Below are 21,422 nucleotides of genomic sequence, written 5' to 3'. Positions count from 1 at the left end.
AGAGAGATTGAATTATAAAATGGAAATTAGAAATGTAATCTTTTTAAAAATAATTTAAAATAGAAATCTTTATTAACATTATTAATATCAATTTCTTTACTGTCATTTTATTTTTTTCCATTGCACATTTTGTATGTTTTATTGCATATACAATGCAAGTCAGTGAACATAAACATCGTAAAGAACACGACACTGAATACAATAAATGTATATAATTTACTGTAAATTGTTTAATTTACTTGTTTAATCATTTACTGTAAAAAACACACTTTACTGTCTTTTTTTTATTTATTAAAGGGATCCTTGAATGAATGAATGAATGAATAAATAAATAAATAAATGAATAAATAAATAGGCGCCTGACAGCTGAGAGTTCATGAACAAACGATTAATTTGAGTCGGATCTTTTAAATGAATCCAATACATAAAACCTAATTCGTTCACGAATCAGACCAGTCCAGTTCTAACAACCCTCTCATCGCATCGGTAGCAAACTGGACAAGAAAATGACCAGTGAATGATTCGGACAAACAAGTTTTGGATGTACATGCCTTTACTTTGCCATTTGTCAAGTTGTCAATAAATACTTTCAAAATAAAAGTCCTATGTCATGCGGACATTATATACCAGAGACAAGATTTAATATTTGTTATAGTACAATTAACGGCAACAGGACGTAAACTTCCAATTGCTTAGAAAAAAGTAGCAATTTAAACATGTAAAGCATTTTATCTTAAATGTGTAAAATATTGCGGATCCCAGTCAAGAGGCGTTCTCTGTGTCCGGCTTCACAGTGTGTGTATCTATGGGAATCCACCAGGAGCGACACAAACACACACCGACCGCAGGCGAAGAAGTCTCCGTGGCACTACAAACAAGTGCGTTACGTTACTTTAAAAAAAGAATCATGTTGAGTAGCCTGTTTTTATTCGCGACCTGACAACTTAAGTCTGCTGCCTACTAAATAGTCTCGGTTATATTATATGATAGTGGTTTATGAGCCTTGTAGCCGTGCAGTAACGCACTGAATGGCGAAGAGAAGCGCGAGACGCGACTCCAGCAGCCCAACAAGATGATGCGACGTCACTGCGTTTATGGTCAAATCTGCGGCTAAATAAACGTGTAACGCTACTACTGAATAAAACACTATAGGGGCGATATTGACATACCTCTAACTGAATACGACTAACGTTAGTTAGCAGGCCAGCTGGGTTTAAATCGGCTGAAACCGAAAGGGGGTTGTTATTGTTGTTAGCTGGGCCAGATCGTCACGTTGCTTTACCCCGGCTTACTTTAAGATCGGACAGCTTTTAACAGACACAATGGCAACGGGCTCCAGTTTCCATCCCGGAGGGAGTGGGTCTAGAAACGGGCCATCGTTCGCTTCACCGTCGTCTTCCTCGTCCGGAGTCCCGGGGCAGGCTCAGCCGATGGCGGTGGTTTGGGAATGGCAGGATGACCAGGGCTTCTGGAGGCCCTACACCGGACAGGTGAGCAGCTACATCGAGCAGTGTCTCCAGCAGCAGAGAGGAGCCGGGCCCAGCAGCAGCATCTGCCTAGCACAGGTGGACCCCAGCCTGTCTGCGTACATCATCGACATCCCCAACCTCAAACAGTTCAGACAGGACACGGGTGAGTGGAGCTCAGAGATCACTGCTGATGAAGAGCTACTAATAGTGGAGTAGTGGTACAGTGAATATGAATCATCTTCATCTAAGCATCTATGGAACTTTAGCCTACTATGGTTTTATTAAATGTAAATTAAATTAAATGTATGAATTTAGCAGACACTTTTATCCTAAGCGACTTCCAGTGCATTATGGGCGGGCAAACATTTTCTACCTAACATGTGTTCCCTGGGAATCGAACCCACAACCTTGCGCTCTACCACTTGAGCCGCAGGAATCTTTTATAACATTTTATTTTAACCTTTAGGAAGGTTTTATTATGGGACACATCCCAAAAAAATAATATTAGGACCATCATACACCATATATTTTTTTTTATGATGATGATTATTATTACGATTATTAGTAATTTAATAAAAACTGCATTCATTGAATATTTCTTATTAATTGGCACAAATGATGTCACGGTGATGTTCAAAATGTTTTGAAGTACCTAGTAAGGTCAGCTTTGGTTCACAAATATTATTTTCTAGACCTGACACTGTGTTCGTGTGTGTGTTGTGTTGTGTACAATGTTCACCAAGGTTGCATTTATTTGATAAAAAAATAAGTAAAACTAAAATAAACAATAGAATTGTCAAATATTATAACTGTCTTCTGTTTGAATATAAGTTAAATAGTGATTTATTCCTGCTGTGTCAAAGTTGTATTTTTAGCAGCCATTGCTTTGTGTCACGTGATTCTTAAGAAATCTTTATTTGGAAATAATGTTTATCCGGTGCTCAAGAAACATTTCGTACTATTATTGTTGATAAAAGTAGTTGTATAATGGTTTACACTAAAATATTAAGTAGCACCTTTTTTCTATGTTTTTGGATGAATAGAAAGTTCTGAAAACAATTTCATCGGAAATTAAATCTTTTGTAAAATGTCTTTATTGTCATTTTTGCTAAAATTAATGATTTATATATATATATATATATATATATATATATATATATATATATATATATATATATATATATATATATATAATATAATTTTGTAGTATACATTAATAAAAGTAATATTTTCTTTAGAAATAGTTTTACGGCCTATATGTAGATAGAGAGAGATATATTTCGTATTTCATAATGCATGTTTTTGATAATTGTTTAGAATAGTATGTGCTGTAGACAGTTTTATTATATATTTTTTAATCAATTTGGACATTTTTATGTTATTAACCCATATGCTGTGCTACGTGATGATATTACCATCTAGTACTGCCACAATACTTTACTGTAAGAAAGTGTTAAGGAGACCTGGTTATTGCTCAATGTGGATTAAGTAAAATGTGTTAACATCTGTCAAGGAAGTGTCTGAATAATCTGCAGAGTGAAAGAAGCCTAGAGTGAATCCTGGTGGAAATTCAGTTGCTGTAAATGTATGCTATTTAAGCTTCATTTTTGATAACAGTTCATTAAACCCGCTGGATAAAGCTGTGTAGTGCTGCATAAAATAGCGTTAGGTCTGTTAACTGGAGATTAGGCTTGTTTTGGGGGATTTTTGAACAACTGTGGTTTCTACGGAAAAGAACAGGAAAGAAGTGACAGAAATCTCAGGAAATAAGCGAACAGATGCCGACAGGATGCACAGCATGTTTTGTTGCTGAAATACACCGATTTGTTTTAGAAGAGAGAGAAGCACTTTTCTGTTGTTGAGAAATATGTAAATGTTTTTTAGAATGATAATGATCTTGTGCCTTTACTATGAAATTTGTCTTTAACCCTTCGTAGGAAAGGTGCGTGCTGTGCGGCGATCCCTGTTCCCGCAGTCCTCTGCCCTGGGCAGTGGGGTTCTTTGGGAGTGGGCCAATGATGAAGGAGGGTGGACGGCGTATGAGATCCGGACCTCCATTATGCTGGAGCACAGCTATCAGGCAGGGCAGGCCACGGCTGACCTGAGCCCACACGGCTACAACTACATTGTGGACCTCACTGCTCTACAGCAAGTCAACAAGGCCACCAGCTACAGACGGCAGGTCAGGCGGCAAGTCAGCGTGCCGTATCCTCTAGCCTCCGGTTCGGTCATTCACTCGGGCCCGGCCTGTTCCTGTCACCAATGTTTGAGCAATAGCAGCGCCGCCGGACCCATGCTGAGCAGGTCACGGCATTCCTTCACCGCGGGGCAGGCCAACCGGCCCAGCCTCCAGACCCAGAGCCAACAGGGACGACTTCCTGGAACCAGCTCTTCTTCAGCCTACTCGCCGTACCCCAGGAGACCTCTCTCGATGGGAAGCTTGTTGTGGAACGGCCCGTGGAGCACCCCCACCTCTGTGGCTCATACTTCAGGACCACCACAGGCTTTCGGTCACCATGCAAATGGCTTAAGGTAATACTACTAAGCATAGTTCAGAAATTGGGGGAAAAAAATGCTGGTTATTCCACATTATTATCATTTTTTAATATAATTACTATATGATACCTTCTCTGTATCATAGAACCACCTTAGGATTTTTGTATGGGAAAGAGACTCATTTTAGACACAATTTCAAGGAGTCTGCACAAGCATGGACGTCTTCCCACAGAGAGGGATTTAAAAATAGTCAACTGGCTTTTAGTCATGAAAAGGAAACAAGATGTTTGACCCGCAGAGTTTCAAATGACACCAAAGGTCTAAAGGTTTAATTTCATCAGCTACTGAGTTCTCCTCCTTCCTGTCATTGTGTCTGTCCTCTTGTGTACTTTGTAGCAGTCGGCTCAGTCATTCTGTGTGACTCCATGTGCAGCATAATTTTGACTACTGCTAAAAAATATTAATTAGTTTAAAATAGCCAGGAAAAACTGTGGTAGGACTTTATTTTATCGACCTTTCTGCAGGTGTATGTGCTTCCTATGTAATTACTTGGTTAGTAAATAGGGACTAATAATCCATAACCAAGTGCCAAACTTAACCATAACCCATGCTGAAGAGGTGATTTGCCCTAAAATGAAAAAAACTCATTTACCCTGCCTGATGTCGTTCCAAACCTGTATGACTTGACTTCTGTTTTTTTTTTTTTTTTTTTTGAACATAAAATAAGAAATGCTTAAAAAAGTCTGTGTTTTTGTCTATACAGTGGATAATATTTTCAGGTAGGTTTGAAAGCAGGAACATAAGCAAAACCTATGTGGGGAAATCTTTGGCCCTCACGCAGAACTCTAGATTGCTCAAATGTCTGCTGGAATTACTGGATTTTGCCCACAAAATTTTGCAAAGAAATGGTTAACATTTGTCGCACTTTAAATGATGACAGAATTCAAATTTTTGGCTTAACTATTCCTTTATGTCCATTTATTTACCTTGTGCCGCGTTTCCACTGCAGGAACTTTACCCAGGAACTAGGGACTTTGGCCTGGTACTCGTGTGTTTCCACCGCAGGAACTAAATAAAGTTCCAGGTAAAAAAATGCCCCTCAGAAAGTCCCTGCTGGCGAGGTGGTACTTTTTCAAAGTTCCGGAACTTTCGGGGGCGGGAGTTGGGCGTTAAACATCCTGATTGGTTGAGTTCACGCAGCATTGGTTGAGTTCAACCACCATTTATTTGGATCAACATTTTCAAATTATTACTGTTATTGTGTCATGAAATATAATTTTCTAAGTATTTCAGGCGAGAATGTAGTTGTTTAAAACTCAAATCTGTGGTTTATTTATAAAGACAGCGCCTATTTAAAAATGTGTTTCGATGATCTCGGAGACATGAGCTCCACTGTGTTGACTTAAAGGGGAAGACCCATATTTTACTTATTGTTCTCTTCTAGAAACTGTGTTGAAAGGGGAACCAGGAAATGTCAGTTTTTACTCCTGCCTCTCACTCATCTTTCACACAGTCAATTTACACAAACCACCGTATCTCAGCTTATGAGACCTTAGTTTCATTATCGGGTGGTCAGAGTACACCCAGGTTATAATCTCTCATGATTACTCTGAAATAAACAGTCTCAGCTTTACAGAATCCTCTAGCTGACTAATAAAACACAAGCAATAAAAGATCAACATCTGGACATAGTATATAACTTCTGAGTGTTGCTTAATAAAAGTCAGATTTGCGCATTTGTACGGCGAGACGTTTAAACTCTTAAACTTGCGTTTAAATTGTGGTGCTTAATACATCCTGCACAGTGTCTGCTGGTTCGTATGATGGAAATCTACAGCCTCATCACACCCAACAATCTCATGAGATTCTCAGGTCACCGTGGGAGTGTCATGCGAGCTGTAATTCCTGTGAAACTGGAGTATCATTGCATAGATAAAGCAAAGTTGAATTGTAAGGAAAACAGCAATTGAAAATAATAAGGACAGCAGCGGCGGCGGTTCGCCAGCTGGCAGAAGAATACAGTTAAGTAGCAGAAACATCAGATGCTTATGTTTTGCATTTGCATAAATAATTTCTTTTATATCGCCGTAATTCACATATTTACTGGAATGATGTTCTTTCAGGTTATGCATTACATTGATCTCTTAAAAGTACTTTGTCTGGTTTCATACTCTTGACACTTAATTATAAAAAAAATCTAATAAAATGTGACCTTTACAATAAGAGAGTGAACTTTATAACATCATTCTCCTCAAAATCAAAATAATTTCTGATTTGTTCAAAAGCTTTGTTCTTCATATGAATGTTTACCAGTGTAATTTTTGTACCTTTTGTTGTTTGAAATCCTTTTAAATTCATTTTTATGTACTCCGATTATTTGCATCTACACTTCAGTTTTTATTCTGTAAATAAAATAAAATAAAAAATTTGAAAGAAGTCCAAGGCTGTATATGCATGATCAAAATACAGTAATAGTTATTTTGTGAAATATTATTACAGTTTTAAAACAACTGATTTCTAATTTAATGTTTATTTTCAGCATTCTAACTCTTGTCACATGATCCTTTAAAAGTCATTCTAATATGCAGATTTTGTGCTGAAGAAACATTTCATGTTATTATCAGTGTTCAAAACTGTTGTGCTGTTTTTTTTTTTTTTGTCTTTCTTTTATTCGAAGATTCTTTGAGGAATAGAAAGTTAAAAAACAACAGCATTTATTTGAAACTGTCACTGTCACTTTTGATAAATGTAATACATCTTTGCTGAATAAAAGTATTCTTGCTTTCAAAAAAAAAATCTTACTGACCTTAAACTTTGGAAAATGTAGTCTATATCTAAATAACATACATATCAGATGGCATAGCATGAATTACACCACGACAGCTTGAGAAAGCTGGGGAATTCCCTTAGAAAGTATCTTGCTTTCATTTTATCTTTAATAGGTCATCAACAGCAATCTCAACCAACTGAATTCCCCCTGAATTATTTTTGTATCATAACAAGAACACGACAAATTTTCCATTATGGGAGTGTAAGTCATTTTGGAATGCTTTTGTTCTCATGCATTAATGTCTGTTTGCACTAAAGATGTGTATGTTTCTGTCTCCACAGCATCCCAACCATCCCTCTACACATGAACGGATCCAGTAGTGTGAACTCTGCACTGGCAGGTACAGCACTCACCCGTCACACATGCCACACCAGAGAAAATCCTTACAGTCTCCTCATCCCAGAAAGCTGTTTGATGCTGCAGTAGCAGTTGAACTGTTTCTTGGGAGTGTCAGTATGAACCACAGAAACGTTTCCCAGTGCGGTGATAGTCAGTGAAGTTAGCTCTGGCATTCTTCAGGCAATGTGTCACAAGTACATTCACGCAACAGCCTTGCTTTATATTTTTTCCACCTTGATTTTTTTGTCTTAATGTCAGTTTATGACATTAACGGCTTCATTGAGTCACCAGTTTGTGGGTTTCGAGTTGGTATGTTTTAAAAGAGCTCTCCTTTCAACAAGTTTCAAGCTAATGGCGCGTGTCTGGGGAGGTTGGATATCTGTTGTTCTTGTAGCTGACAGCTGCTGCAGCAAGATGAATGGGGCATGCGGGGAACAGAGAGAGAGAGATTTGGGACGAAGAGACAATTCCAATCTAATTTTCACTAGATTGAAGGTGGGGAGATGAATAAAGTGAGTAATGCAAACATGAGTAAACTGTAGGGTTTCTCAATGGTCATCTTCACCTGACCGTTGACTGCTCCAACTCGTGGTCATTCTGTATGAAGTAATTTTCATCATGAGCCCAATCCGCTGATGTTTTTGCGCAATTTTTGTGTCTGCACTGATTTCCGCATGGACAATGAATTGCGCATATGTGAGTAAAATGATTTGACTCACATTGTACAACTATGTAGTGTACAAGACAGGTTTAATGTCAGACACAGATGACCCAAACATAAATGTTTAGATGGGTGATCTGGATTTTGTTAGTATATTTGTGTAATTGATAGTTGTTTGAAAACTGAATGTTAAAGAGATAGTTCACCCCAAAAGGAAAATTATGATAATTTACTCACCCTCAAGTTGTTTTAAACCCATAAGAGCTTTTGTTAAAGAATTAAAGAAATCTATATGAATTGAGTGGTTTAATCAAGGCGACACACTTGCATTATATGATATAGCAATAAAAATAATAAATACAGTGAATAAAAAAAATACAGTGAATAATGGTTACTAAAAGTGGTTTGAGTTGTAAAAAATTAAACCCAAGTATGAAAAGCCAGATTTTTTTCATGTTTTTCACAAACCATTCAGGCTTAAAAGGATTTCTCACTCAAGAAAAAAATAAGTAATTTTTCAGCTTATTTTTGAAATTCTTTTTATTTTTCATGCAGATGCACTTCACATCAAAATCACCCCACTAGCTGTATTTTTTTTGTATTCTTTCTATATAGCTATTCAGCTAATCTGAGGGAAATTCTTGTTTTTTTTTTTTTTGTGCAATATATATTGCACAAAAAAACAAAAATTGTGCAGACCTAGTTTGTCACTACAAACTATAGTTCAGTGACTAAATGGCTGAACTATCCTTTTAATTATGCCTTTATATAGGGAAGTGCAAAATTAATGGATTTGTTGTTGGATTGCCTGAATAGCTAGTTGGCTAATCGTCTTAAGAAAGCTCTGTAAAATTAATTTTTTTTTTGGTCCATCTGACCCCAAACAGATGCATTTCACAACATGGGTCTTGAGGCAAAATGGTTAAACTTCAAAAGTCTTGTTGTCATAAAAATTAAATGTTTGTGTTCAGGTTTTTCCAAATGTGTTGTTACAAAGCTTAAAACCTTGAAATAGGCAAAGCTTAAAACCCTGTGCTGCTTAAATGTTGTTTGTAATGCATCAGGAAGCATTTACTTTTTATGCTGGTGTGTTATAATGGTGTAATTGAAGATGGCCTTTTCCTGTTAAAGTGGACCAGACAGGCAAAAGTCTGGCACTATGAGAGCAATGTGAGATCCGTGTCTCCTCTGAAGGTGGTTTGAATGATTGGATTGCACTTAGTGTCCGAAGCCCATTGGATTCCGTGCAATGGATTTAGTTCATTTAATCTAGATGGATATTAAGAGCAGGTGGTATTGTTGTCAGCACATATAGCTAGGGTGACCAGATGAGATTGGCTGAAGTTCGGGACGGGACCGGACGGGGGGGATATTAGACTTCGTAGCCTATAATATAAGAAAATGAATTTCACACCTTAACTAAACACATTTTTATTCAAAGATCAACCGTCTATCATTAGTCTTTAGTCTGCCACAAAAAACGACGACAGTAAAATCATGAACTCAAATGTCATTGTAAAAAAAAAAAAAAAAAAAAAAAAAAAAACAATGACTGTTGTAACAGTGCATAAATCAGAACTTTCTGTAACGCTAACGATAAGCTTATAAGGAAATAACGGAATAATTGTGTAGCGGAGTATTTTTTGTATACATTGCCGCGAACTGTCAATCACTCCTGTTTCGCGTGCATCACTGTCCTCCTCGCAGCTGCAGCAACTTGCGTTGTCTTTATCAAGCTTTAAAACAAAAAGGGGACAAAAGGTCGTATTGTCTTTGTGCATATAGATTAATTAGATAAATGAATATCTAAATTCGTGCCTAGTCGCCTACGGACTACGGTATTTTTTTAGAACTTAGAAAAAAGATGCTGCAGCCAATGAGCAGCCGGCGGGAGCTGGTTGCAGGACGACTCAACCTCCGCAGACAGTTTTTAATGTTTATCAGACAATAACTACTCAAGATTTTGCTTTAATTTTCGGGACAATAAGGGCCAGATTCGGGATTCAGGACAACAGTTTAGATTTCGGGACTGTCCCGAATTTTATGGGATGTCTGGTCATCCTACATATAGCTGGATCGATATTATTTCCTCTGCTGTAAGTAGGACCCTAAACTTTTCTTGACTTCATCAGAGCATGCCTCACTTGTGGTTGGCCTCTCCACTCTTGGCTCATTACTCTTCCTTTCCTTCACTCCTCCTCCTCCTCCCTTCCTCCTGCATGTCTCCACATGGCCTCCGGCCGTTCCAGGCATGGCTTCCATTTTGATGTCAGCTGCAGGACTGGGAGTTCGTTTCTTGACCGCCCCCTTCTCCCAGAGTGGCTCCAGCAGGCACACCAATGGCCAGCCCAGCTCCATTAAGAGGCCAAAGAGACAGTCCCGGACAGGTAGTTAAGCACCACCAACCAGCCCGACCGAACCTACCCTCCGCTGGCCTTTTAATTGCTGTTTTGAGGTCGACCGATAGTGAATTTTACCGATAGCTAGGTTGGACCACACCGGCCCGATACGGATTAATCAACAGATGGATTTTTAAAATGAATACTGAATGAAAACTACAATTGTGCTCTACTAGTAACCCCCCCCCCCCAAAAAAAAACCTTGTGAACCATACTTTGTAAATAATTTAAATATCAATTATATATTAATCATTGAAGTTAGTTATTAGCTTTTTAACTAATGTTAACAGAAGCAACTTCAAAATGTAAAAAATCTATTAATAGATGTTGAAATTAGCACACTCTATATTAAAGATCTACACAAAGGCCATAGCAGGAAATCACGTACTGTGCATATACATTGTGTGTATACTCTCACTCTTGAAGTGGATCTACTCTAGAACACATGATGGTTATCTAATAATAAAAAATAAATAATAAAATAGCAGTGCCGCATCTAGGAGAACTACACACACACCGAACGTGTTGCATTTAGTTTAAGAGGTGGTCCATCTAGTCCAATAAATTAATTGCGTAGTAATGATATGAAATCATGCTCTATAGTGTACCGTTTACACCCCGTTCTGTTGTCTGTTTTAATTGCGCATCTTAAGTGTCCCGCTCTGTGCAGTGCGCAGTGTCATGTGTCAAAACAAACAGCACGTGGCGTCAGCGATTCAGCTCTAGATGCCTCTCTCGTTCCGTCTAATGTCAGTGGACCCTTCTCAGCCGATCCAGCAACGGACTAAACCCGGAAAAACTATCGGTATGGATTTTTGTCAATAATTTCCGCAATTAACTATCGGTGCCGATTAATCGCAAAACCGATACATCGGTCGACCTCTACTATCTTCCCTACCATTCTACTTTCAGTTTCTATTGTCCTCAAGGGTTTTGGTACTTCAGCTTCATTCCGACTTGCTCCTTTCGGTCATTGCAAGATTTTTGTTTCGCTATTTATCACTTGCTTCGGCTGCCATGTTTTCACCCATTTCATGTTTATGCCGTCACGTTCACATTGTGTTGCTTCCATCCTCCCGATCACACATTGAATGCCCTATTGATGGTATTCGGCTTGTCACCTGCCTGTTCACCTGTGGGACACTGCAGACAGATGTCTGCTGGGGGTTTATGGAATAACAATTGTTCTGTTTTTTCTTTCACTCTAACCCTACATAACCTGTGTTGTTGTTTATGCCATTTATTTCAACGTCTGTAACACGGAAGGAGGATATTAGGTTCAGACTGACACTCACAAGCAGTGCTAGTTTATAGCTTTAATATTCAACTTACTAAAACATCCTAAACACATTTTCTGTATTGAACTGGCTGTTGCAATGTTGTCTGACAACTCTAAAAACTAACACCAGGAAGTGTAATCTTTAAAGTGTGTGCTTTTATACAACATGATAAAGGCTGATAAGTATCTAAAATTAACTGTTTAAGAAAAGCCATTTATATAACACACATATTCCTGTCTTTAAATTCTGATTGGATGAGCCACTTTCAGAGCCTTTGTAAAATGACTGATAAATGCACGTGTTCACATTATTTGAGTTCTTACACTAATAAACAAAGTTACTTATCAAATAGTTTTTGATATTTATTAGTTGTATTAGTTCATTTAATTATAAAATGAAACCATTTATCTTGCAATGTTCTTATTTTCATAAGAGCAGTAAATCGTATGTGGCTGTTTACCTGAGAGTTTTAGAAAATAATGTTAGCTAATTTAATTTGCTAAGATCCATACATTTAACTGGTGACACTTTACAGTAGGGTCCCATTGGTTACCTGAATGTTGGCTTTAGAAAGCATTGACATTGTAAAGGGATGTTAATTGGATGTCAAAAAACCCCATGAAATGGCTTGAAACGTGAACTTTGGGTGTGACATACTGAAGAAAAAACAATTTGAAACAAAATAATTTGCTTTTGTTGAGTCACAGCCATGTTTAAATTGTCTCACATTGGTGTTATAAGAAGGAAGGATTTATTTGATTGGCCAAAAATCTGTGTAGTAGATGAATCATTAATAACCGAACACACAGCCTAGCTGACAGACATATATAGCGCTACAAGCCACAACACTGTACAAGGCATCTTTAACTAAATGTAATCATGTCATAACATTTTATTTGGAGTGCCACTTATTGGACTTGTGAAGTTATGCTCTGTCTTATTTATGTTCTTAGCACCAGCTCAGAAACCAGAAGATGTCATTAAGAAATACATGGAGGAAGTGCCTGTGGTCCCAGATGAGGTATATTTCAAGTTCACAGTTCAATAAGACTTTTTGTACTAGCATAAATGGTTGAATTTCAACAGGACAATGGTGAGGTTTTACCCCATAATTAAATAGAATTAAATCTTCACTTAAAGAAAATAATGACCTTTTATGGATAATTTTTACATTTATTTTCATGACTATTGTGCAGGTTTTCTTGTGGAATAATGCAGAAATCTTATTGGTCCTATTATATAACCTTGACATATTTTTATGCTATTCATCTATATGTTCAAAGCTTCTTCTGGAAATATTATCCATGTCCTGTCCTATGAGATGCGTGACATCTGGCTGTGTGTTTTCAGGACTGTATTATCTGTATGGAGCGCCTGTCCTGCCCGTCTGGTTATGAGGTCCCAGCTGAGTGCTCTCAGTCTCTTCAGCCCAACACTGTGGGCAAACTCTCAAAATGTGGTCACACTTTCCACATGCTCTGCATGCTGGCTATGTACAACAATGGAACCAAGGTGTGCAATACCTTACCCACACGGAATTGGGAATTAATCAAATAAAGCAATTATTTTAGTTAAGTGCAACTAATATGAATAACTATTGTAGGTTTCCGTGAATGCATTAAAGATTGGTACAGTTAATACCCAAAATAGGTTTGGAATGTGAGTTTGGTGTAAATAATGACATCAAAAATACAGTAATGCTGTAAAATATTGTTACAATCGAATAACCGTTATCTATTTGAATATTTTAAAATGTAATTTATTCCTATGATGTATTTTAAGCATCATTACTTCAGTCTTCAGTGTAATGTAATTCTTCAGAAATCATTTTATGCTTATTTGGGGCTCAAGAAACTTTCTTATTATCAGTGTTGAAAACAGAGGTGCTGCTTAATATTTAATGGTAACGGTGATACATTTTGTATAGAAAGTTAATTAATTTGAAATAGAAGTCTTTTATAACATTATAAATGTCTTCACTGTCACTGTTGATCAACTGAATGAGTCCTTGCTGAATAAGTGTTAATTTCATTTATTCATTCATAAAAAAAAAAAATTAAAAAAAAAAACCTTACTGTGCGTTCACACCGCTGGCGTCGAGAGCGTCAAAGCGGCCGGAAGTTATTCATTTTCAATGTAAGCCGGCGTTAAGGAGCGTCGCGGTGTGACTTGGCCGTTGAGAGCGTCGTGAAGAGTTGAAATCAAGGCAACATTATGGTAATGAGCTATGACGCGGTTGGGCAGCAACCAATCGGAACGTAGAAGTCCACCGCTTGAGAGGATTCCAGAGAAAGCAGCTCCGACCACATTAGTTGCCAAGCACAATGGAGGTCAGGTTTGATTATTGCTGCTTCAAGTTTGCAATAATCTATGAGGTGTCCCTGTTTGCGTAAAGTGATAAGTTGATCAAGGTGTCTGAGATTTGTTCATTTTAAGTAAAGGATCTTAATATTTCGTTCACAGCAATATTTAATGAGGTTAACTTATAACGTTACCCTCCTTGGGCTTAGTCTGCACGAGATCAACAAGCTTGTTTGCTTTGCGGCCACTTTAAATACAAAATAAGCATTCGATCTACGTCAGAGCGTCTGAGCGCTCTCGAATCTTTCTGCAGCGTCGTGAGCAGAGCGGCAAGAGCGATTTTTGACGCCCTTGACGCCGGCGGTGTGAACGCAGTTACTGACCTCCAACTTTTGAAACTCTTTGTATATAATCCATATCTGGAATTGCTCCAAAAATGCCAATACAGGTTAATGCAATTCCAGGAATTACTTGATTTTCTTAGTTCCCTAATATTTTCATGTAAACCATTCCTTTCAGCTGAACTCATTTTCTCTAATTATCACATTTTGTCACATTACAGGATGGGAGTCTTCAGTGTCCCTCATGTAAGACAATCTACGGAGAGAAGACCGGCATCCAACCAAAGGGCAAGATGGAGATTTACAGTATCCCTCAGTCTTTACCTGGACATCCAGACTGCGGCACGATACAAATCATTTACAACATCCCGCCCGGAATACAGGTCAGACTTGGCATGACTTGATATAGTGCTGCTACTGTTTTATATTTATTTACACCATGATTCATTTTTATTCTTAACAATAACCTTTTACGAGAGGTCCATATGAACCAGCCAAATGTGTTCTTCCAGCAAACTGACATCAGCATCCAACTGTGTTTGTTAGCAGCATATGGTTTTGTCCTGGCCTCGGCCCACACTAAGCACTCATCTTAATGCACTCTTTATCTGCAGGGTCCTGAGCACCCAAACCCGGGGCAGCCGTATACGTGCAGAGGATTCCCTCGCTTCTGTTTCCTTCCTGACAATGACAAAGGAAGAAAGGTAATGGAGGGTTATTGACCCAGTTCAGATAAAGATTTATGCCATGCTCATTTGTCAGAATATTGAATCACTAGTCCTTTTCATACGGTAGACCTGTTAAATTACTGTTCAGTTGCTGAATCAACTGTTCCAGTACTACGTATTACACAAGGTTTGGCTTTCCATGCTACCATTCACACACTTGACACCAACATGCCATTAAAATGTCATTGCCTGTAAAAAAATACAGCAGGCTAGAACTAGTTAAAAAAAATGGCCAGGTGCTAGAGTTTTAGAATTGAATGCCCTGTACATGTATTGTGATTTATTTTTGCAAACACACAAAAAAAGGTACATGGTCCACTGTCAATAATGAAGTGATGCACAAAGCACCACTCACACAGAAGTCCCATTCAAAGCAATCAGCTTTTCTGTTAGTGAATGTGGAAAATTCACGTGAAAAACTTGATGCAAAATCAGTGTGGTGAACTGTTTTGCCTTATCACAGAGATTCCTATTAAAATGAGCTTATATTAATTTCCAAGAATTTACATTTGTAATGTTGTATTTACATTTATAATTTAAAATCTCTGATTCTCTAATCGTAATATTTATTGTAAAAAAGAAAAATACAAATTTTTCACACATTATCACAAATATTCTCACAAATATATATATATTTTTTTTAATATAACTTTTCTGTACAAATAAAATATGCAATAATGACTCCAAATTATAGAGTTTTTGTAATTATACAAGAAACTCTTAGACAACAATCAATTAATAAATACTGGATAACGATGGCATGCATTGAAATACATTTACTGAATGTAATTTTCAACCCATTCTTAAGTATTCAACTAAAACCTCATCTGTGGTAGCAGTTCAACAAGTAGACGAGCTGACTTTGCAAATATCACAGAAAAAAAATACACATTTAAAGGGATAGTACATAATTTACTCACCCTCATGTCGTTCCAAACACATTTGCCTGTTCAAGACTACCATTTATCTTTTGCACCAAAATTAAGATTTTTTTTTAAAGAATCACATCATTTTTCTCCCTCCATTAAAAGCAAGTCTAGGTAATCAACATTTTCGAGCTTCAAAAAGTGCATAAGACTTTTTAAAGTAAGTTATGAATCGGGCCAATATACGATCACTTTATGTACTGTTTAAAGCTTGAAAATGTTGATTACCTAGACGTTCAATACATGAACACAAGTGATGAGAGAATATATAAAAAAATAAGTTGAACCGAATGAGTTTGAGACGCCAGAAAATTGCTTTTTAAGTTTGCAAGGTGTAAAAATGCGTATGCACAATCAAAAATGACCCATCTTTGTTATTCAGCCCTGTATGTTCACATATTTATGGGCTAGTTGTGTCTGAAATTCCCTAGAATCCTCTGCTTACATCAGAGCATCCTAACCTTATACAAGGATGAACCTTTAAGAAAATGTTTAAACTTTAGCGTTAATTGATTGTCGATAATCGCAGAACATAATTTCTTGTTTTCGTAACCTTAAGAGTTCATAACAAATTGAATAACATTGCACAAGCGTGTGAGTTTTAACAGCACGTGATTTCTCTTGCAAGAAAAACAAATCACTTCCATACTGCAGTGAAGTAACAAAAGAAATGCAGGAAGTAACGGATCACGGCCAGGTCTGGCTCAGCATTTAATTTTTTTAAGTTGAGCGTTGCGCAGTGCTGTGATTTTGCATCTCCCTCTTTGAGCAACCCCGCAACCTCTGTTCACTTTAAAACTGAGGCTCCTGATTATCTCCAGGTGCTGGAGCTGCTGAAAGTGGCGTGGACACGCCGCCTCATCTTCACCGTGGGCACTTCCAGCACCACAGGGGAGCCGGACACCGTCATCTGGAACGAGATCCACCACAAGACTGAGATGATGTCCAACGTCTCCGGCCACGGATACCCCGACCCCAACTACCTGGACAATGTGCTCTCAGAACTGGCATCACAGGGCGTGACGGAGGACTGCCTGAAATGAGACCCTCAGTGCCGGGTGCTCAAGGTTCAGCCATGTGTGTCCCATCTACTGTAGAGCGAATAAAACTTGATGAAAAGGAAAACTAGAGTTACGCTGTCGGTTGGATGTATGCGAGTGTAGTTGAACGCAGCGTTCCTCATCCATTTCCACTCTTCGGCTGAGTCTAGAATATTAACGCACATGTAGGGTCACTGGCTTCATGGTCATCTTTACTTTTTCCGTATTGTAAGGCAGCTACAGATGGTTCTGTGGGAATGGCTCAGTTTAATGTTTATTATTAAATTGGTGCCCAAATCTCGTGCCAGGAGGAAACTCGCCAATGTAGGCATCCATCTCAACACATGATTCATCATGGGGCTATGAAGTCTTTCCTGACATACTACATTACAGTAGAGCATCTGCGATTATTATCAATTTACTATTGCTGGGAATCAAGCAGACATGATTTCTTTAAAAGCAGTATGAAAACAGTAAAAATTGCACATCAATGCAAGTCATAAATCGTTACTAGTACTTTGAAACGTACTGCTACAGAAATGAAAGGCACTTTTACAGAATTTGCAGTTGTTGGTTGATTTTTGTTTTGGTGATTGTGTTCATTTGCTGCTATTACTTTCCTTGGTTTGTTTTTTTTGTTCAATCATTAGGGACTTACATTAGGGAAAGTCCATCCAGAAATGTAAATTGGGTCATAATTTACTCTCACACATGTTGTTCTAAACTTGTATGATTTGCCTTTTACTAAGAAAGGAAAAAGAGGGGTTTTTAACCAAATAGTTTCTGTTACCATTGACTTACAGGACAATGTAACAATGTAATTTATTTTGGTTTCCAGCATTCTACAAAATGTCTTTTATGTTCCACAGAAGAAAGAAGTTTGGAACGGCATCGAGTGATGGCAGAATTTTAATTTTTGCGCGAACTGACACTTTGATTTTTGAATTCCACGCAATCCGTTTCTATTGCAATGAGCCCCATTTTCTTTTGAATGTACGTGAATGTTATCTATTTAAAAAAGCAAGACTTTCAACAGCGTAGCATCAGTACTTAATGTTTTTTTTTTTTTCCTTTTCTTTTTTTATTCAATGCCTATTTAATTGTAGTCCAGATCCTGAAAATAGGTGTAGAAATGCAATTCCACAGCGTTATCATTGAGTTGCAGTATTAGATGGTGCCACAGAGACAATCAGCAGTGTTCATTACCACTGCGGGTCTGGAGACATTCATCCATCATCTCATATTCCACAATATGGGATATTTGGTTTTACAGTGTATGCAACTGTATATATAAATATATATTCAACTTCTGATCAGCAATAAACATTACACAATATAACTTTTTTCTGTTTCTTTTTACTGAGAACACTATGAAACAATATAAATCTCATTAAGGCATCATCAGGCATTTGGTTGCAACTGTAATGCGTTCAGAAAATCTACTTTAAATTACTTAAAAACTACTTTTTGTTGGCTTATTATTTTAAAAGTCCCAATGTTTCCTAATTTTTTTTTCACTCTGTAATTAAGGCAGTACATCAAATACTATCATATATCATTTTTATTATTATTATTATTATTTGCATTACAGTAATGAGTATAAGATTTACTACTATTGCCATGAAATGTAAGAAATTAATACTTCATATAGAAGGGCCAACTTTATAAAAAAATAATAACAGCAAATAACAACAAAAGATTCATATTTCAAATAAATGCTATTCTTTAGAATTTTGTATTCATCAAAGAATCCTAAAAAATACATATATCATGGTTTCCACAAACCGTACTGATTTAATAATGAGAAAATGTTTCTTGAACACCAAATCAGTATTTTAGACTGATTTCTGAAGAATCACGTGACACTCAAAACTGGAGGAATGATGCTGAAAATTCAGCTTTCAGCCAGCACAGGAATACATTATATTCTAAAATATATTAAAACAGAAAGCAGTTATTTTAAATCGTAATAATATTTCACAATATTAGGGTTCATATTATATTTTGATTAAAAAATGCAGCCTTGCTAATCATTCGAGACTGCAAAAACATAGAAACATTGCTTTATATGTTAATACAATATACTTTATATTTTTACTTTCAGCATGAAAAATGACCTGCACATGTTGTAGACATACATACAGCCTTTCAGTATTTATACCTACCATACTTGTAATACTTGAAGGTGAATGAAGTCTCCCAGCTGGAATGCAATGTTCAGTCAGCAGAGGACAGTGTTGCTCTATGAGACTGCAGCACATCCACATCACAGAGCTGCTGCTCTTATGCTCTTATAAAGACGAATGCTTTTCACCTGCAGAGTGAGATTCTGTTCTTCACTTGTGAAATGAAAGCTGCAAACTGTCGCAGATATGCTCAGAAATTCACTGTGCCACCTTTCAGATCTAAACTAGTGTTTTAAATGGAAAAGTTAATGACTTTCTACAACTCCTCCTTATTCCTGTTGGTTAAGAATCCTTTAACATCTCTATGCTTTCTTTAACTGATGTGCACCTGCAGCACAAAATGGTTGCGAACTTGCCACGGTATTAATTTTACTATGTAAATGTCCAAAATGAGCTGTCTTTATAAAACACCCGATAAATAAGCAGCCTTTGATTGTAGGTAAGAATAAATCACTGGTAAGTGCTAATGCTGTAAGATGCTAAATGCAAATGTGAAGATCAAACAAGATTAACAAGAGAATAATGCTGATGCACAGCGAACACACTTGTTCTCCAATGTCTCAAGTGTTGATTCAGATCACAAGTATGCAATTCCTTTGAAATCTTGAGTCCTTGTTACTACTGGGCAGTAATATTCAAACCTGGGCAAAATAAGTGATTGCATGACAATTATAGCATCTTTGAGCTTAGATGGGAGAATGCGATCTTTGTGCACATTTGCATCTCAAATGATGAGTCTGAATAACACAAGTATTTGGAAACTTAAAGGGATACTCCACCCCAAAATGAACATTTTTTTTATTGAGCACTTATCCCCATGTTGTTCCAAGTTCGTCTTCAGGACACAGTTTAAGATATTTTGGATGAAAACTGGGTGGCTTGAAACTGTCCCATAGACTGCCAAGAACTGTCAAGGTCCATAAAAGTATGAAAAGCATTTTCAGAATAGTCCATCTGCCATCAGTGGTTCATCCATAACGTTACGAAGCAATTCACACATTCTTGTGGCATGGCTGACACAGAAGAGCATACACAACATAAAGTGATATGAGAGAATCACAAAGGAGACTGTTGACAAAGGAATTGTTTAATAAAGTCATTATTTTAATATTTTATTTGCATACAAGAAGTATTCTCGTCGCTTATGGTTGAACCAATGATGGCAGAAGGACTATTCTGATGATTCTTTTCACACTTTTCTGGACCTTGAAAGTGTACGTTTCTTGGCAGTCTATGGGACAGTCACAAGCCTCCTGGTTTTCATCCAAAATAATCAAAAAATCTTAAATTGTGTCCCAAAGATGAAAGAAGCTTTTACGAGTGACAACCAAATTGTCATTTTGGGGTGGAGTATCCCTTTAAGTCACATAAAAAATAACAAATATATATATATATATATATATATATGTGTGTGTGAATGAAATCGAATATTGTGAAGAGCTGTTTTTGACCATACTCTGAAAAAAATTGTGTAGGATTTACTTTGAAATAATTTTCACTCAAGATTTGCAAAAAATGGCAAGTAACATTGAATTAAATTCGGAAATTTGAAATTGAAAGACTGAAATAGTATACTTTAATAATCTTTTAATAATCTCAAAATAGCATCAAACAAGATTGGCTTTCATTGTATGGACCAAAAAACACTGAGGCCTAATCTTAAATTAAATTATTACCTTAAATTAAAACCTTCAGTTATCTTCATCAATATCCTTCAGAAGACAGAAAGTTAGATCTGTTGAATTAACAATATTAAATTTTTGGTTGAATTAAGTGACCAAGTACTTTTTGGGCATTTGAATCACATGAAGATATGGTGTGGATCAATCAATACTGTGAGAAGATTTCCTAAAAATGGGTTACCCCTCGTTCTACTCCAAACAAATACTCGAAACACAACACTTCTCATGCCAACTCATTTTGTAACTGATTTACTGCCTGTTTATTGTATTCACTTCCTCTATATGCATGAGAAATCCTCTCTTTTGCTTATGAAAGCTCCCGCACTTTCTCCCTCCCTCTTTTTTTCTTCTTCTTCTTCTTCATAACTGGTAATGAGACCCTCTCTGACTCCATCTTATTAGAAAACATCTATGCTGTTTGTTGTGTGTAATTAAAACAAGGAGCGAAGGGTGCTGTGATGAATTTCCTTCACTGAAGTGTGTCCCACTGCACGCCCACAGGCTCATCTTCTCCTAAAATGGGCTCTTGCAGAGGTTTCTGAAAGAAATGAAAGAATATTATTCGATCGTATATGCGTTTTACTGCTGGTTCTTGAGATCTCAGATTAAGGAAATGGACAATTTTGCAAATTCAAATTATATTTTGCATGAAAATAATTGTTCGGTTTACTGGTGCTCTAGTGTACAGTAATGTGATTTTCTTCATGATGGTATATTTTGACCACGGATGTTACTTTTATTTAA

General features: G+C 37.0%; 1 protein-coding gene across 2 annotated transcripts; it reads left to right on the top strand.

The window, feature by feature from the left end:
• The first annotated feature begins 797 nt into the window (after positions 1-797).
• LOC113081462 (probable E3 ubiquitin-protein ligase DTX2) lies at positions 798-17,970 on the top strand. 2 transcript variants are annotated; one of them, XM_026253528.1, is made up of 9 exons: positions 798-1,632; positions 3,407-4,001; positions 7,077-7,135; positions 10,045-10,182; positions 12,428-12,495; positions 12,825-12,986; positions 14,338-14,499; positions 14,731-14,820; positions 16,592-17,970. In XM_026253528.1, the coding sequence occupies exons 1-9, from the start codon at positions 1,323-1,325 to the stop codon at positions 16,811-16,813; spliced, it is 1,806 nt and encodes a 601-aa protein (XP_026109313.1). In that variant the 5' UTR covers positions 798-1,322; the 3' UTR covers positions 16,814-17,970. The 2 variants fall into 2 exon arrangements, with proteins under 2 accessions (XP_026109313.1, XP_026109320.1); XM_026253535.1 differs by lacking the exon at positions 10,045-10,182 and having other exon boundaries at positions 800-1,632.
• Positions 17,971-21,422: the final 3,452 nt, after the last annotated feature.

Source organism: Carassius auratus, chromosome 5, assembly GCF_003368295.1.
Source record: "Carassius auratus strain Wakin chromosome 5, ASM336829v1, whole genome shotgun sequence".
Taxonomy (NCBI): domain Eukaryota; kingdom Metazoa; phylum Chordata; class Actinopteri; order Cypriniformes; family Cyprinidae; genus Carassius; species Carassius auratus.
Note: the sequence above shows the minus strand (reverse complement) of the source record. Positions and strands in the feature narration are given on the sequence as shown.